Below are 18,017 nucleotides of genomic sequence, written 5' to 3'. Positions count from 1 at the left end.
TCACAAACAAAACAGCAAAAAATGAGGACACATTTGATTAACGTTGATTGATGTTTACAATTAATTTACTATGAAAAGAATACAGTGGCACATGAAACATTTTTTAAACAACTCATTGTTGTGACATAAAAGTTAATTTATAGATTTGTTGATTAAAGCCATGATGCATGATTGAAAAGAAAAAAAAATAGAATAAAAAGCTCAAGCATCAGCAAAGATGGAGGAAAAAAAAATTCCAGTAAACAAAAAACAAAACAAAATTCATGTTGGGAAAACAAGTCATGCTGAAATACATTTTTGGGAATAAAACTGTTGTTTTAGCACCAGGCAACGTTCGGACGAGATTGTTGAGTCTTTGTAGTACGACAAAGTCATTACTGGCACCACGATCTGAAAACAAATGAGGATCATATTCCTAGAAAAATGTCTTGTGGGGAAACTCCTAAAGGCAGTGCATACTTTTGGCCAAATTTAAACACAAACAGAAATGCAAGCGAGTGCATTAGGGCACATAACAGCAAGTCTTTCTCAACTTCCTCAAATGCTTCTTTCTAAACACTGATGAATACCAAGCCCACAACATTCTGAAACCTTAAATACAGTCTGTAACGTCAATTAGCGAGCAAAAGAAGCAAAGAATAGAGGAGTAAAGGCACGGAAAAGCGTGAACCTCAAAGAAACAGATGCCATCATCAGCCATAGGTCCTTTCTCTATGAAATCTGATTGACTTATGAAAGAATAAGGCATGCAAGTTTAAAAAAAAAAAGTTAACCTTGATTTTTGTATTTTTTTTGGTGTTGTTCCAGTGTTTTGTACAGAGTCTCGTCTAGACTGACACTGCAGCAGCATACACACATTTCTTTTCTCCTGGAAGCAACTGCTGCCTTTCTATTTCTCAATCACTGCTCTCTGGAAGAGTGTTCCTAGCTCAAACTCATGGCTAAAACACGTTGAATGCCCTTGTGAATAAAATGCCACTGATACCACAGATGCTACAACAAGCTGAGATGGAAAATAATACAAGTGGGAGGAGCAATATACAGATAAGAAAATTTGAATGTGAAATGGGTATGCAAATGGAGGGGGGGAAAAAAAAAGAAAAAAAAAAAAACACATTATATATATTAGAGGCATGTTCGCCTTCACAGTATTCCTGAGTACTGAACTTACAAATTATAACAGGGAAAGATGCAAGATTTCATCGCTTAAGATAAATGCAGAGGCCAAACGTCTCTTATCGAGCCCCTTTTCTATTACAGCAGGCCGATACAGTCCACACAGTGAGCAGGTTTGAAATGATTCCTTTTAGCCAGCAGGGGGCGCAATGCAGAAAAAAGTCCACTGTTGAGACCGATTTCAGGCCACATGATTAAAAGGTGGGGGGACAATTGGACCACTTCACGAAGCTTTTCAGTCACAAGTGAGTGGGCATAAAGTTTTCAGCTGCTGGCCAATGAGCTTGCGAGGAATCTCTGGAGAGTTGGTGCTTTTCCTGATCACATGACTTCACAGGAGACTCCGAGACAACCCTGTTTCCTGTCCTCCCTGCTGTTGAGTTTCTTCATGCGATAATGACGGATCTCCCGGACCAAGGTATAAAAAGCATCCTCAACCCCCTGTGTGTGTGTGTTTTTTTTTTTTTTTTGGGGGGGAGAAGAGAACAAACAAACCACCATCAGAGACCTCGGAGAAAGACACATCTTCAGCTGTGTAATCTTTTACTTTAAACTTACAGGAAAAAGACAAGTAGTCAACAAAATGTGTCAATTTTTGCTCACCTGTCTAGTCTTGGCTGAAGTTTCTACAAATTCAATGCCATAACTCCTGGCTAGTTCCTGAGCCTGCTTGGTGTCGACGGTTCTGGCCAAATCACATTTGTTTCCTACCAGGACCATGGGCACGTCATCAGAGTCCTTTACTCGCTTGATCTGCTCCCTGGAAGGAAGAAATTGCCTTAAAGGAACAGTCCACCGTACTTCCATAATGAAATATGCTCTTATCTGAATTGAGACGAGCTGCTCCGTACCTCTCCGAGCTTTGCGCGACCTCCCAGTCAGTCAGACGCGCTGTCACTCCTGTTAGCAATGTAGCTAGGCTCAGTATGGCCAATGGTATTTTTTGGGGCTGTAGTTAGATGCGACCAAACTCTTCCGCGTTTTTCCTGTTTACATAAGTTTATATGACCAGTGATATGAAACAAGTTCAGTTAAAAAAATTGAAACGTAGCGATTTTCTATGCTATGGAAAGTCCGCACTATAATGACAGGCGTACTAACACCTTCTGCGCGCTTCGGCAGCGCATTGATATGGAGCTCAGATATCAATGCGCTGCCGAAGCGCGCAGAAGGTGTTAGTACGCCTGTCATTATAGTGCGGACTTTCCATAGCATAGAAAATCGCTACGTTTCAATTTTTTTAACTGAACTTGTTTCATGTCACTGGTCATATAAACCTATGTAAACAGGAAAAACGTGGAAGAGTTTGGTCGCATCTAACTACAGCCCCAAAAAAATACCATTGGCCATACTGAGCCTAGCTACATTGCTAACAGGAGTGACAGCGCGTCTGACTGCGTCTGACTGACTGGGAGGTCGCGCAAAGCTCGGAGAAGTACGGAGCAGCTCGTCTCAATTCAGATAAGAGCATATATTTCATTATGGAAGTACGGTGGACTGTTCCTTTAAGTAAATGAAATAAGGAAAACAAAAGTACTGAAAAAAAAGGAATTAATTAAATGAGTAAGAAAGGATGGAAGCAAGTTAGGAAAAAGAAGAAAATGTATAGAAGTCTCAGTAATGAAGTAAAGAAAGAAAGAGTAAGAACTTAGCAAAACAAAGAAGGAAAGTCTATTTAAAAAACAAACAAACAAACAAAAGAAGCTTGAAGGAGGGCAGCCATGGCCTAAAGGTTAGTGAAACATCCTTGGGCTCAAAGGGTCGCTGGTTTGATTCCCTGGACTGGCCGAAGTGCCCTTGAGCAAGGTACCCAACCCCCAACTGCTTCCCAGGTGCTGGATATGTGTGCGTGCTCATTGTACGTTGCTCTGGATAAGAGCCTCTACTAAACGCCTGAAATGTAATCTAATGAAAGGAATGAAGGAAATCGAAGAAGGAAGGAAGGAATAAGGGAAGTATGGAAGCAAAAAAGGGGACGCAAGAACCATGGAAATGAGGAATGAGACCGTTAATGACGGCGTACCACACTCTGGCCCCGTCTAGTCCAGAAGGAACGATCTAAAGTGGGTCACCTTGCGCAATAAAATGTTGCAAGCTATATAGACGCTATAGCTATATCCACCCTAGGAACACCGACTTGTTTGCCAGAAAATCCAAAACGGTGAGGAAGCAATTTTTGTTAAACTGCTCATTAAGGCTTAATTAGTCCATAACTTCATTAATAATCGTAATGAAGCAAATCTGGGTAGAGGTTATGTACACCCTAGGTACCCCTACCTTCATGCCAGAAAGAATGAAGAACTGAAAGAGAAGCAGTGATGTGTGGAAACTCCTTGTTAGGGCTTAATTACTCCATATCTTCATTATTAATTGCAATTATGCAAGTTTACATAGAAGCTATATACACCCCAGGCAGACCCACTTTCCTGCCAAAAAGAATACAAATCTGTGAAGAATTGAGAGAGAAGTAGTGACTTTCGTGAGATGTGCACGACGCCGGACGGATGACAGACGGACAACACATGATGGCATAAACTCATTGCCTGTCGGCCGGATGAGCTAATAATGGGGAAAAGATAGTTAAGCAAGTGAGTAAAGAATGAAGTAAGGAAGTATGGACATAAATAAGGTCAGTATGAAAGAAAGAAAGAATTTAACTAAGACAGTATGTATGTAATGAAACATCGACGTAAGCAGGGAAGTATGTCAGGATGGATGAAATAAAGTGAAATAAGGGAGCCGTGAAGGAAATATGAATATAAATGAGATATGAAGTAAGAAAGAAAATGAAAGAGCAAGGAAGGAAATATCAAAGTAAGAACCATGTTACAGAGAGAATCAAGACAGACCGGAGGAAAAAATTTAAGTGACGCAAGTCGATGTGCTGGTTCAGGAAATCATTTAATCCACTCCCCTTTCTGAATTGTTTGAGCTGATACCCATCACCATAGCTGGTATGCATCATCTTGTTCCAATACGTTTTATTTCCTAATGCGGGGCGTCCTAACCACACGTTAGTCCGTTTACAATCCGCTCGCTCGGCAGCCAGTTCGGAAAGTCACGTGAGGTCACACGCAGGTCAGAGGTCACAACTGCGGAGCTACAGCAGACATGGCGGATTGCCCAGATCGAACAAAGACTCCTAAATCGACGATTTTTAAGGAAGTATCTGATATCCTCAGAGGCACAATGTGCCAGAAGGGGTGGGGGGGTGGGGGGGAAATGACACTGTGCGCGCTGTGTTGTTTTCCAGTTCATTCTCCTTCACAGGCATGAGGCAGCGGGAAATACAGCGTGAGATTCAAGTACCCAAGGGTGATTCTAGCTCCGCAGGGTACTACTCATCTTTTTAATACATCGACCTGTGTCACTAAGTAAATAAAAGAGTACTGCACTTGATAAAGAAGGACGTATGGAGGTAAATTAAGGAAGAAACGAAGTCGAGAAGTAAGCAAAGAACGAATTAGATATGGAAGAATGATAATCAGGATGGCAGTAGATCGATCACTTGAGCAGGTAGGCAGATCATTGTTTAGGAACAGTAAGATGTATTTCGGAAAACCCCTCAAACCATTTTCACCGCGAGATCATCTTATCCGTTCTACAATACGTATAATAAATACAGAATAGTGACACTTGCACATAAAAGTCCCAACTAATTTGCTCTAACTATATTTTAGTCTAAAATTCAAACTGATTTGCTGTAATTGTGCTACATTAATCACCTACCTGTACAAATGCACATCTGCGAAAGACTTGGTGTTGTTGATGGCGAACACACAGAGGAAGCCTTCGCCAGTCCTCATGTACTGGTCCCTCATGGCGCTGTACTCCTCCTGTCCTGCTGTATCCAGGATGTCCAGCAAACACGTCTCCCCGTCAATCACCACCTGCTTCCTGTATGAGTCCTGGACAAACGATCCAGCCATTGAATTAACTCGCGTAAGAATGTGGAAAAATGACTGACCTCGTGCTATGCTTTGTGTAGACTGACCATAACTACTGACAGTAGATTAGATAAAACTTTATTGATCCCTTTGGGAGGGTTCCCTCAGGGAAATTAAGATTCCAGCAGCATCATTACAGATAAACAGAGAAAAGAAATAGAGGAAAACTTCTAGATAAATTAAAATAAATTAAGTATTTACATATACAAATATTAAAAAAATAAGATATGGGGAAGAGAGGAAGGGGGAGAGGGGCGGCAGGAGAGATATTGCACTTTATATTGCACATTGTCCGGTATTGCTTATTGTTAGGCTAGGCTACTGCTCCTTCCCGTCCTCTGTCCTCTTGTTACCCCTCCTCCCCCCCAGAGAGGAGTTGTACAGTCTGATGGCGTGAGGGACAAAGGAGTTTTTGTCTGTTCGTCCTGCACTTGGGAAGGAGCATTCCATCACTGAACAGGCTCCTCTGGTTGCTGATGACGGTGTGCAGAGGGTGACTGGCATCATCCATGATGTTCAATAGTTTGTCCATAGACCTCTTCTCTGCCACCGTCACCAGAGAGTCCAGCTTCATGCTGACCACAGAGCCAGCCTGCCTGATCAGTTTGTCCAGCCTGGATGTGTCCTTGGATGTGCTGCCCCCCCAGCACACCACGGTGTAAAGCAGGACACTGGCGACCACAGACTGATTTAACATCCACAGGAGTTTCCTGCAGATGTTAAAGGACCGCAGCCACCTAAGGAAGTATAGCCTGCTCTGTCCCTTCCTGTATAAGTGATTGGTGTTGCAAGTCCAGTCCAGCTTGCTGTCCAGCCACAGCCTGAGGTACCTGTAAGAATCCACAGCCTCCACCTCGACTCCCTCGATCAGAACTGGTTGTGACCTTGGTCTGGACCTCCCAAAGTCAATGACCAGCTCCTTGGTCTTCGAGGTGTTGAGCTGCAGATGGTTACTGTTGCACCACACAGCAAAACCCTCACCAGGCTCCTATTATACTCCTCTCTGTCATCACTGATACACCCAATGATGGCTGTGTCATCGGCAAACTTCTGAATGTGATACAGGTCCGAGTTGTAGCAGAAGTCCGCGGTGTACAGGGTGAAGAGAAGAGGGGCCAGCACCGTGCCCTGGGGTGCTCCGGTGCTGCTAATTACAGTGTCCGACGTGATGTCCTTCAGCCTGACGTACTGCGGCCTGTCAGTGAGGTAGCTGGAGATCCAGGTGACCAGGCAGGGGTCCACTCACATCCTGTTCAGTTTGTCCTGAAACAATAGGGGCTGGATGGTGTTGAAGGCACTAGAGAAGTCCAAGAAGAAGATCCTCACTGTGCCATTTCCCTTATCTAGATGCGAGTGGGCTCGGTGTAGCAGGTAGAGGATGGCGTCTTCCACACCAACACCTGCCCGGTACGCAAACTGCAGACAGTCCTGGGCATGTTGTACCTGGGGTCTGAGGAGGCTGAGGAAGAGCCGCTCCAACGTCTTCATCAGATATGAAGAAGTGAGTGCCACCAGTCGGAAGTCGTTCAACTCGCTGGGCCGATTCTTTTTGGGAACTGGAACGATACATGATGTCTTCCAGAGGGTGGGCACTCTCCCCAGCTGCAGGCTGAGGTTGAAGATGCGTTGGAGTGGTTCACCCAGTTCAGCAGCGCAGGTCTTCAGTAGTCGTGGACACACCTTGTCCGGGCCTGCTGCTTTCCTGGGATGAAGCTTCCTCAGTTGACCTCTGACCTGGTCTGCAGTAATGCATAGAGGAGTCTGTGTTGAGGTGGGGGATGAGGGGGGTGCTGTGATGACTGAGGGGAGGTGTGTTGAGGGAAGGAGGAGAGATGGCTGCAGTGAGGGGGAGGGTGGGGGGATGTGGGCTGGTTGAACCGATTGAAGAAGTCATTCAACTCATTCGCCCTCTCCACTGTCCCCTCAACGACTCTGGTCTTTGTATTGTGGCCTGTGATGGTTTTCACATCTTCCCAGACCTCCCTTATGCTGTTCTCCTTCAGCTTCTGCTCCACCTTTCTCCTGTAGCTGTCCTTAGCTTCCCTCACACAGCATTTTACCTCCTGCTGTGCTGCCTTCATCGCCTCCCTATCCCTGCTTCTGAAGGCGGCCTTCTTCCTGTTGAGGACAGCTTTGACTTCCTGTGTTACCCATGGCTTGTTATTAGGGTAACACCGTACAGTCTTAGCAGGGGAGACCATGTCTGCACAGAAGTTAAGGTAATCCGTCAGACAGTGTGTCAGCCCCTCTATGTCCTCACAGTGTGGGCTAAGCAGCACATCCCAGTCCGTGATGTCATAGCAGTCCCTGAGGGCATCTTCCATTTCAGGGGACCACCTCCTGATGGAGCTAGTTGTTGCAGGCTGCCTTTGAACCAGGGGGGTGTACTTCGGCTGTAGAAGAACCAGGTTGTGGTCAGACTTCCCTAGTGGGGGGAGGGGTGTGGCTCTGTATGCATCCCTCACATTAGCATACAGCAAGTCAATTGTCCTGTTCCTTGTTGGACAATCCACAGCCTGCTAAAAAGCAACCAAAGTAGAGTCCAAAGTAGCATGATTAGAGTCCCCAGAAATGATGATAAATGCCTCAGGGTGCTGTGTCTGCAGCCTTGCTGTGACAGAGTGAATCCTCTCACATGCAGCGGCTGCGTCTGCCCTCGGAGGGATGCAAACACAGATGATCACGTGACTGAACTCCCTTGGCAGATAATATGGCCGCAGGCTAACGGCTAGCAGCTCCAAGTCTGGGCAACATAAAACCGTCTTTACGGAGATATGTCCCGGGTTACACCAGCGGTTGTTAACATAAGAGGTGTTCACATGGCAACTTTTACTCCGGTGTAGCACCGGGGCTGCCCCGGTAGAGCGTTCACACGGTACAAAGTTATACCGGTGTAGCCCCTGAAAGCTGCTTAAACCGGTGCAAATCTAACCCTGCTCGGGAGGTGGTTTAAGAAATTTACTCCGGAGTAAATGCTAGTTTGTGGGGCAGCACCGATATAAAAATGGGATGTCTGAACGCTACAGGGGTAGACTCGCTATGCGTGAGGAGAGTTGATTACATATGGGCATTGCATAATTTGCATCCTGGTATTTTGCGCTTCCAAAATGGCGAATATCAACAACAGAACTGCGTGTCTTCCAGTGTTGCCAGATTGGGCGGTTTTAAGTGCATTTTGGAGGATTTGAACATATTTTGGGCTGGAAAACGTCAGCAGTATCTGGCAACACTGGTGTCTTCATCCACGTTGTTTTCCCGGTGCTTGGTGATGCCATGACAACCGGGAAAAGGAAGCACATTTTCACGCATGGGCATATTTCATTTCCACATTATTACTATCGTATAGCACGGTCGCAAAAACTGCCGTGTGAACGCAAGTGGGGCTGCACCGGTGCTAACACGCTTCTCTCTAGTAAGCAGGTTTGTGACGTGTGAACGCTCCACAAAATTTACACCGGTGTAAGATATATCGCAACAAAATACATCGGTGCAGCATCGATGCAAATATGTGCCGTGTGAACACCCCTATAAAATGATGAGTCCCCCACCTTTGCCTTTCCCGCATGCTTTAGTGTCTCTGTCGGCTCTCACAGCAGTGAATCCCCGCAGGTCCACATTAGCATCCGGTACGAGATGTGTTAGCCATGTCTCTGTAAAGATAAATAAGCTGCTCTCCAGGTAAATCCGCTGGTTGTTCAGAGCGGAAAGCTCGTCGACTTTATTCGGCAGCGAGTTCACATTCCCCGTGATAACGGAGGGAATGGATGGTTTGTAGCGCCGCCGGTTGTCCGCTAGCCTAGCTTTTAGCTTAGCCCCGGCTTTGCAGCCCCTGGGTTTCCTCCTCAGCTCCGCTGGGATGGGGTGTCGTATCCCGGCTCGTCCCATTGCTTTCGGGGCCAGCAGCTCCTCTCTCGAATACGTGAGAAAACTGGCTCCTGGTTGCATGTTAAAGTTAAACATATCCATGTTATCTAAGTAAAACACACTATGCCTTTGTAAGAAGAGCAGAAAAGTAAAAAAGGTGGGAAAAAAAAAGAGGTTTAAAGAGCTAAAAACTACAGAGCTACTGGAGAGGCAGCTGTCTCACACAGCGCCCATAGAGTAACTGCAGTTCTGGGTTTGTGAATATATAAAACACACACCGGTTAAACGGTTCAATGATCATGTCTTTTCAGAGACGAGGCTTAATGGAATTCACTCGAACAGGGGTCCTTAACTCCTACCTTACACAGTGATTGGCTAATTATGAAGCTTTTCATGAAGTCCACACTTTGGTTTGTACTTTTCTCTCTTTCACAAGTAGTGCAACAGAAAAAATGTCCTACGCTTGAGAGACTGCAAGTTCTGATACTGACGATGCCAAGAGACCAGCATGGCCTGTGCTTTCTAGGTGGGAGGGACGGCATTACTCTGTCCCGTCAATCATAAAGACACTCAATCTACGAGCTTGTGTATGTAGAAGAGGGTAGACAGCGCTTTCCTCAGAGTGTATTTAGCCACAGAGATGGCATCATGCATTTCAGACGGAGCTCACATTAGGCTTAACCCTCCCAGATTAGTAGCTGTCATTTGAAAGGTGAGGGCAAGCCAGTGGGTGGGAACCAAACGCCTTCAGTGAGGGTGCATTAAATAGCTTTCGAGTTCTGATATTCGTGGTTTATGATGTACCTCTATGGTGGGGTCATATTCATCCACAAAGTGATTCTGGATGAGCTGGATGGTAAGCGCACTCTTCCCTACACCACCTGCTCCCACCACCACCAGCTTATACTCCGTCATTCTGCTGCCGTCGTCTCACCTGGACAAAACAAGCACACAAAACTGGTTATGAAGCATGCTGATCCTAAAATCCCGTCACTCTGTTGACAGCAGACCATCTTGGATATAAAAAGATCCCCTCAGACTGCATCCAGTAAAGGAGAGCAAGTAAGGGAGAGGGGCTGGGGTTCTGACACTGATCTGCTTTGCAAATCGAGCACTGGAAATCAAATTAAAATAGCAGCACACTTGGTAACGGAATGCCATCATTACACAAGGGTTGTATAAATGTGACACATGACAAGTCTTATACAACAGTAACACCAAGAAAACAAATTATGGTTGAGATTTTACATCCTGGAGTTTTTACTACTACTGGCTTTAGTCTTTTGTTGATGTCAAACTTAATTTCCAAAAGTGGTAGAACACTAAACCTGATGGTTTCCACTCTGTTTATCAGGAGAATTCAAACATATCATATACAGAACAATTGCGCTAAGGAGTAAAACGCTTGCTGAGTCTCATCTCATCTCGTTATCTCTAGCCGCTTTATCCTGTTCTACAGGGTCACAGGCAAGCTGGAGCCTATCCCAGCTGACTACGGGCGAAAGGCAGGGTACACCCTGGACAAGTTGCCAGGTCATCACAGGGCTGACACAGACAACCATTCACACTCACATTCACACCTACGGTCAATTTAGAGTCACCAGTTAACCTAACCTGCATGTCTTTGGACTGTGGGGGAAACCGGAGCACCCGGAGGAAACCCACGCGGACACGGGGAGAACATGCAAGCTCCATACAGAAAGGCCCTCGCCGGCCACGGGGCTCGAACCCGGACCTTCTTGCTGTGACAACAACAACTGCGACAGCGCTAACCACTACACCACCATGCCGCCCCCGCTTGCTGAGTATTTTGCCAAATTACAGCATGCACGTTAACATCAAACCAAGCATGACAGTGAAATTCCATCTATTCTCCATTTCTTGGTCTGTGTCGTCTTTTCTATCTTCACCCATTGCCGTCTCCATTTCAACTCATCCATCATCTCTATCCACCCAGTTCTCATCTTTATCCATCCACTAATCTCAATCTATCCATCACAATGTCCATCTCCCATGTATATCTCTACCTTTTACCACCCCTCTCCATCCACAAATTTCTACCCACACATCCCTACTTCCATCTTTATCCAACTTAATCTTTATCTATCCATCCAGCCCACTCTCTCCTCATTTATATGTCCATCTCCACCCATCTCAACATCCATCTTTACCTATCTGCATGTCTATCTCCATGTTTTGCCGCTTTTCCACTAGCAACGCGGCTGAGTCGAGCTGAGTGGGGCTGTTGGAGTTGCATTTCGACTACAACCACGCTGAACCGTGCTGGCTGGAAGTGGGTGGACACATTGGGTGGAGTTAGTGAAAGTGGGTGGACGTCACGTGATGTCGACACGGCTCGCGTTTCGACTACCTCAGAGCAGCACGACTCAGCTTGCTTCAGCCCTACTCAGCACCCAAAACTCACACGGTTTTGGAGTGGGGCTGAAGCGAGCCGAGCCGAGTGGGGCTAGGGGCGTGAGGAGACACTCCCCTGTGCACTGATTGGTGAGGAGGAGTGTTCTCACATGCCCACACACGCCCCGCGAGCACGATGGGATCTGTAAACACCGTAAACCCGGAAGAATAATTACGAATCACGAGAATTTCTGAAGCCTTATGCGCCTCGCCTCATCTATACGCTCTTGCCAGTATCTGTTGGCGTTGTCGGTGACAACAAGCCACAGCCCCAAGACCAGCAACACTAACGACTCCATGTCCTCCATGTTTATTGTTTACTATCCGGGTCGTGAGACTACCGCTTAAAAGGTCACCGAGGTCACTGTTTGCGCCGCCTAACGACATCACGTGACGTCCACCCACTTTCGCTAACTCCACCCAATTTGTCCACCCACTTCCAGCCAGCACGGTTCAGCGCGGTTGTAGTCGAAATGCAACTCCAACAGCCCCACTCAGCTCGACTCAGCCCAACTCAGCACCGCACGGCTCAGCCCAACTCAGCCGCGTTGGTAGTGGAAAAGCGTCATAAAAGTCTGATCCTTAACACAGTGTATTACGAGTCAGTATGAAACTGAACCACCCAGACCACAGGATCAGACAAGATAAAAATTTCCTTCTCCTTTGACTCAAGTTAGATGACAGCAAACTTTGTAATGTCATGTCTGGATGGATTACAACGTTATATAATTATTCACATAAACAACAGCCGCTAAAGTAACCTATGAGTGTTAAAACACTTTAAAAGATATAAATGTTCCTTCCTACTTGCTTTAGTCCATATTTTATGTGGTATAATTTCCAAAATAAATTCTGTGCTCCCCCCCATGTTACTCACATGAGGACAAGCCCAAGCTTTGACTGACGGCATTCTTAGAACAGAATTCATGTTACCTCAAGGCCATAGGTGTGATAATTGTGATAGTTGTAATATATATTATATTTATGAAAAGATAATGTTACAGTCCACTTTTCTGAATTTATGATGGGATTCATTTGTAGTTCTAATATTCTGATGTATTACACGCGTCATAAGAGATTGTTCATTGTTAATCAAATGTCAAATCAGACCTGCATAGCATCAAACAACTGATATTAGACAATTCTATTAATTAATTTACTCTTTATTCCATTTTTTTTTTAGGCTAAACACAACCTGAAATCAAAACTGACCTTTAAATAAATACATTTTGTCCACACACACATTTCATATTGTTGGTTGCGCTCTGCTTGAATCATCAGTACAAAATATTTAAAAAGAGGAAAAATAAAATCAATGCCCACATCCTGATGCATTTTAATTTCTTATACATCCACACACACTAAAATTATATTTATATAACACATACGCGCACGTGTGTGTGTATATAGTATATATTGTGTATATGTAAAACGGACGAACTTCAGGCTAATGTGAACCATCTGCATGAGTACAGGAATGCTTCTATTCTGGCGTTTACTGAAACTTGGCTCAACCATGGCGATGACAACAAAGCACTGTACATCGACGGATTTGGCACCCCCATCAGGCTCGACCGTGACAGTGACGTCACCGGTAAACAACATGGTGGTGGTGTGTGTTTCTATATCAACCCCCGGTGGTGCTCCACTGTCCACGTCAGAGAGTAGCTGAGCACTCCAGACATTGAGCTCCTGGCTCTGTCTCTTCGTCCCTTTTACCTTCCCAGAGAGTTCCCTTAACTCTTCTTCGTCCTGGTTTACATACACCCCAAAGCTAACTCCACTTCAGCAACTGACCTCATCAAAAGCTCCCTGGACAAATTTGAACATTTATCCCCCGATTCCCCTAAATTCATTCTTGGAAATTTTAATCACTGCAATCCTGGAAAATCTTTGAAAGGCTTTGAACAATATATCCATTGCTCCACTCATCTGGGAAAGACACTTGATAGATGCTATGGTTCTGTCCCAGATGCCTACAGAGCTGTCACTCTTCCTCCCCTCGGCTCTGCTGATCACCTCACCATCCTGCTCGCTCCTGCCTACATCCCAGTCATCAGGAAAATTAAGAAGGTTACCAGGACTATCTAGCAGTGGACTAATGAGCATAGCAATCCTCCAGGGTTGCTTCGAGTCTACTAACTGGACTAACCTCCTTTCCTCTTCTGATGACATAAACGAACAGGTGGATGTTGTCTCATCATACATCAACTTCTGTGAAGAAAACATTATACCCTCCAAGACTGTTCCCATCTTCCCTAACAATAAACCCTGGGTTACCAAGGAGCTAAAAACCATTATCAATAAGAAGAAACGGATCTTCTTCTCTGGGTCAGAGATGGAGAAAAAGGAGGTTAATAAAGAGGTCAAGAGGGCTATTAAGATTGCCAAGCTGAACTACAAGAACAAAGTGGAAGAAAAGTTTTCTCATGGAAACCTCCGCTCAGCTTGGCAGGGCCTGAAGAGAATGGCGGCTGTTAACCTTCCTATCAGTAACAACTCTGTTAACATCCCTGGCAGTACACCAGCAGATCTCCCCAATGACCTTAATTCCTTCTTCTCCAGATTTGAGATCAACAACTCCACCCAGTTAGAGGACATCAGATCCAACCTCATACCTGATGACCTTTGCATCTCTTTCCCCACCATTGACATAGTGAGGGCCCTTAAGAGGTCTAAGGTTAACAGTACACCTGGAGCAGATAACGTCAGTGGCCGGGTCCTTAGATACTGTGCGGACCAGTTAGGGAGTGTTTTCCAGAAACTGTTTCAGACCTCCATCAACACAGTAACTGTCCCCAAATGTTGGAAACACTCAACAATTGTCCCCATTCCCAAGAGAAGCCCCCCCATGGCCCTGAACGATCTGCGCCCAGTGGCCCTCACCTCCCAGGTGATGAAGGCTATGGAGAGGCTTGTCAGGCAATACATTCTCACTGACCAATTCACAACTTGATCCGCTCCAATTTGCATATCAAAGCCATAAAGGTGTCGACGATGCCAAAGCCTTCATCATCGACACTATCCACAGACACCTGGAGCTTCCCAATACCATCGCCAGACTCCTGTTTGCAGATTTCTCCTTGGCCTTTAATACCCTGCAACCGCATATTCTGGCAGAGAGACTCCACCGGAACTTCAACTTGAGCAGCCAGCTCATCCTCTGGATCCTGGACTTTCTAACCAACCGAACCCAGCGTGTCCGGATTAACAATAACCTGTCTGATCTCCTCACCACCTCCACTCGCTCCCCACAAGGCTGTGTGCTTTCTCTGCTGCTCTTCATTCTGTACACTGATGAGTGCAGATCAACGTACCCCAACTGTCACCTGGTTAAGTTTGCTGATGACACAGTTCTCCTGTCCGGTCCTTCCCTCCATCATGGACCCGCTCTTCAGCAGTTCGTAGAGTGGTGTGACACTTCCTGCCTGGAGTTGAATGTTAGTAAAACTAAGGAGATGGTGGTGACCTTCTCCAGCAGCCAAAGGGAACTAGCGGCAGCTGTCACCACTATGGTCCATGGTTTTCCGGTCGAGACAGTTGAGGAATATAAATACCTTGGAACCATTCTGGACTGCCAACTGAGGTTCTCTTCCAACACAGAAGGGATCCTGAGGAAGTGCCACCAGAGGATGTACCTACTAAGGAAACTGAACTCTTTTTCTGTCAGTCAGAACATCTTGTTGACATTCTATTATACATTCATTGAAAGTGTTTTAGCTTTTTCTATATGCTGTTGGAATTACTCCATTACTGTACAGGATAGGAACCGCCTGCATAATATTGTCAAGGTGTGTTCTAAGATTATTGGACTTCCTGCTCGCCACCTGAATACTGTGTACGAGCATCAGGCTAGCGGCCTGGCTCGTCGAATTCTTAAAGACTCAACTTATGCTTTGTTCCCGGCATTTAAGCAGCTGCCATCTGGTCGCAGGTTCCGCTGTCTGGCCTGTAAGACCCAGAGGAGGAGAGCAACCTTTGTTCCAAGTGTTATTCTCCTCCTGAACTCTAAGAAATCTAAGACCGTTACAATAACTTAAGTCTTCTGTACAATACTCTAGTGCAATATATATATAAAAAAAAAAAAGTGTCCTGATGTGCAATATTACAATATCACCTTGTCACTTTAACTACAATGCCACTCTAATCATATTGTCATTTTAAATTTTATCCACGCGTCATTTTATTTATTTGTCATATTTTATCTGCTGCCTTTTTTTCTTTTACTTTGTTACTGGCAACAGGCCTGCCATTGTATATTGTACATAATACGCTTTTTTTTCCCCACCCATTTTTGTGATTTTATTTTCTTGCTCTTTTAATGTACCGCTCTTCGCCCTTCTAACTGCCCTTCGGGGATAAATAAAGTTTTGTCTAAGTCCAAGTCATATACACATGCGCGCGCGTGCATATATATATATATATATATATATATATATATATATATATACACACACAAAAAAAAAAAAAAACATGTGTATATATATATATATATATATATATATATATATATATATATATATATATATACACACACAAATTTGTTAATTTTCAATGTCTTGTACATATTTTTATGCGCCTTGTTGAGATACCTAAAGTACCCAAAAGTGGACGTTTGTTGAACAAGGAAAAAAGGGCGATGTGGCAGCCACGAGTGTCATTTATTTCTGCCTGAACTGAGCCAGAGAGCCAATTGGAATCGACTCCGATTGCGAGTCCAAGTATTCAGAATCGACCGAGTCGATTCAACCAAACTTCTCCATTTCAAACAAAACCACAGAGCAAGAAAACATAGCAAAACACACAATTATGATAAACAATATGAATAATGTTATTTCCCAGAGTAAAATACTGCCAGACTGCTGACATCTGTGGTGTTAGAGAGACATGTCAGAAAGCGAATCTCGTACTTTCTCACTTTATATAAAAAGAATCGACTCTACAGCTTAGAATCGACTCTTATGATCCGATCGCAGAATCGACTCCTCCCAGCCCAAACAGGTTATTTAACCTTGATTAGCTTTGTAACGTCACTGTCTTATGATACTAGCTGTTAACTCTTATAACACCAGGTCTCAAAACGTCAGTTTAAAATGCCATTAGACTGAAAAGTAAATAATAAGAGCGGCGTTATTAAGTAATGCCCAGTGCAAACCAAAGGCCAAAAAAAAAAAAAAAACTGAACTAGGTGAATCACTAGCTAATCGATTGAGCCACGTTAGCTCGTTGATAAGCTAATTAAAAAGTGATAATTATATCAAACAGTTTTCATATATTGGAATTGATAAACTTCGCCTTTTATTCTAAAGCTAAACAAACACATAAATCACCTAAAGTTTACTCACCAGTGAAACCTGCACGTCTCCCAGTCCCGGCTGTTAGCTAGCTTACAAATGCTAATTAGTTACTCTTTCTACAAATTATCATGTTTCTCCATTTAGCTAACAGGACTTTATAGTTGTAATATGGGTACTACAATAAATTAACTGTCAGTATGAGACAAACTAGCGTACAGATTTAAATATATAAGAAATAATAAGTTCGGTTGTATGTTTTAAGTTGGCTGGTCAGGTTTCTTCCAGAATTAACAGCGTTTTCCTTTCACACCCATATTTACCAAACCCCGCCTCCCACGTTAGGATTGGACCGAAGCCCAGGATGGTTGCGCGCATAAACTATTGGCCAATCGGAGCGCATAAAACTACTTAGCACTAGCCAATCCTACACCAGAAGGCGGGGATTCACAAAAATACGGGTAGAAAACACATCAATCGAATCTCTGAAATGTTGGGTTGTACTTCCTAGTAGTCCGTCCTGCTTCTTCTTCGGTTACTTTATGGGTCACCTTAATGGTTTACTTTAACGGACGTTTTAAGAAGACTGCCATCTATCCATCTGGAGGATTATGATAATAAAAAAAATTAAATAATAATAATAATAATAATAATAATATACATTGATCAATACAAATAATTAAAAAAAAGTTATAAACAATAGTGGTTAAAATATTTTTATTAGCCAAAGTAAATATATCCATCAATTTAAACACCCATTAAAGTTGCATTAGGTAGAATTAGCCCCCCAGATCAGGCCTCTGAGGGTTAGGTATTGGGTGGCTGCCAGGCCTACTCGTCCTTCTCAAGTGTTGGGTCTGACCACCGAGTTGTTTCATGTACCATTCACCTGAGCCTCCGACAGTCCAAGAAGCCCACTTTGAATCCTATGAAAGAGGTTGATTGTAAATATGTGCATGCCACCCCAGAGGTCTCTTCAGCATTCACCCTGGAAGTTCGAAACTGCTATGACGCACTCTCTCAACCAGATGATGATATCGAAACATCTTACAATAATCTCATTTCGGACACCCAGGACGTCGCTCTGACTAGGCTGCCTAAAAAGAAGAGGAAGAAAGAAAAGCCGCTTGGCAGCCATTCTCTAGTCAACTAAGCTCGATTGGCTGTGCGCAAAGCCGCCACTAGATACGAACAAAAGCCTACACGAACATCTCTTAGAACACTGACTAAAGCCCAGGCCCAACTTGACGAAGCTTATGCCAAGGCTGAAGCAGAATGTATAGAGAAAAAATTTGATCAAATTGGAAACCTCAGTTCTTCG

The 18,017-nt window shown here is 44.3% G+C and overlaps 1 protein-coding gene across 1 annotated transcript; it reads right to left on the bottom strand.

Moving 5' to 3' along the window:
* Positions 1 to 93: 93 nt before the first annotated feature.
* On the bottom strand, positions 94 to 17,178 carry nras (NRAS proto-oncogene, GTPase). The gene is made up of 5 exons (XM_060932363.1): positions 16,748 to 17,178; positions 9,792 to 9,921; positions 4,906 to 5,084; positions 1,780 to 1,936; positions 94 to 1,617 (listed from the first exon to the last, which is right to left on the bottom strand). Exons 2-5 carry the CDS (start codon positions 9,900 to 9,902, stop codon positions 1,498 to 1,500), a joined length of 567 nt encoding a protein of 188 aa, XP_060788346.1. The 5' UTR covers positions 9,903 to 9,921; positions 16,748 to 17,178; the 3' UTR covers positions 94 to 1,497.
* Between the last annotated feature and the right edge of the window lie 839 nt (positions 17,179 to 18,017).

The sequence above is a fragment of the Neoarius graeffei genome, chromosome 10 (genome assembly GCF_027579695.1).
Source record: "Neoarius graeffei isolate fNeoGra1 chromosome 10, fNeoGra1.pri, whole genome shotgun sequence".
In the NCBI taxonomy this organism is placed as follows: Eukaryota; Metazoa; Chordata; class Actinopteri; order Siluriformes; family Ariidae; genus Neoarius; species Neoarius graeffei.
The sequence above is the reverse complement of the archived record's forward strand: the minus strand, read 5'-3'. Positions and strand labels throughout refer to the sequence as shown.

Coding starts and splice junctions, on each gene's coding strand:
- nras (XM_060932363.1), bottom strand. CDS start 9,902: ATGACGGAGTATAAGCTGGTGGTGGTGGGAGCAGGTGGTGTAGGGAAG. Junction 1,937..4,905: donor GCAGATGTGCATTTGTACAG/GTAGGTGATTAA, acceptor TCTTCCTTCCAG/GGAGCAGATCAAGCGAGTAA. Junction 1,618..1,779: donor CTTCAGCCAAGACTAGACAG/GTGAGCAAAAAT, acceptor ACACACACACAG/GGGGTTGAGGATGCTTTTTA.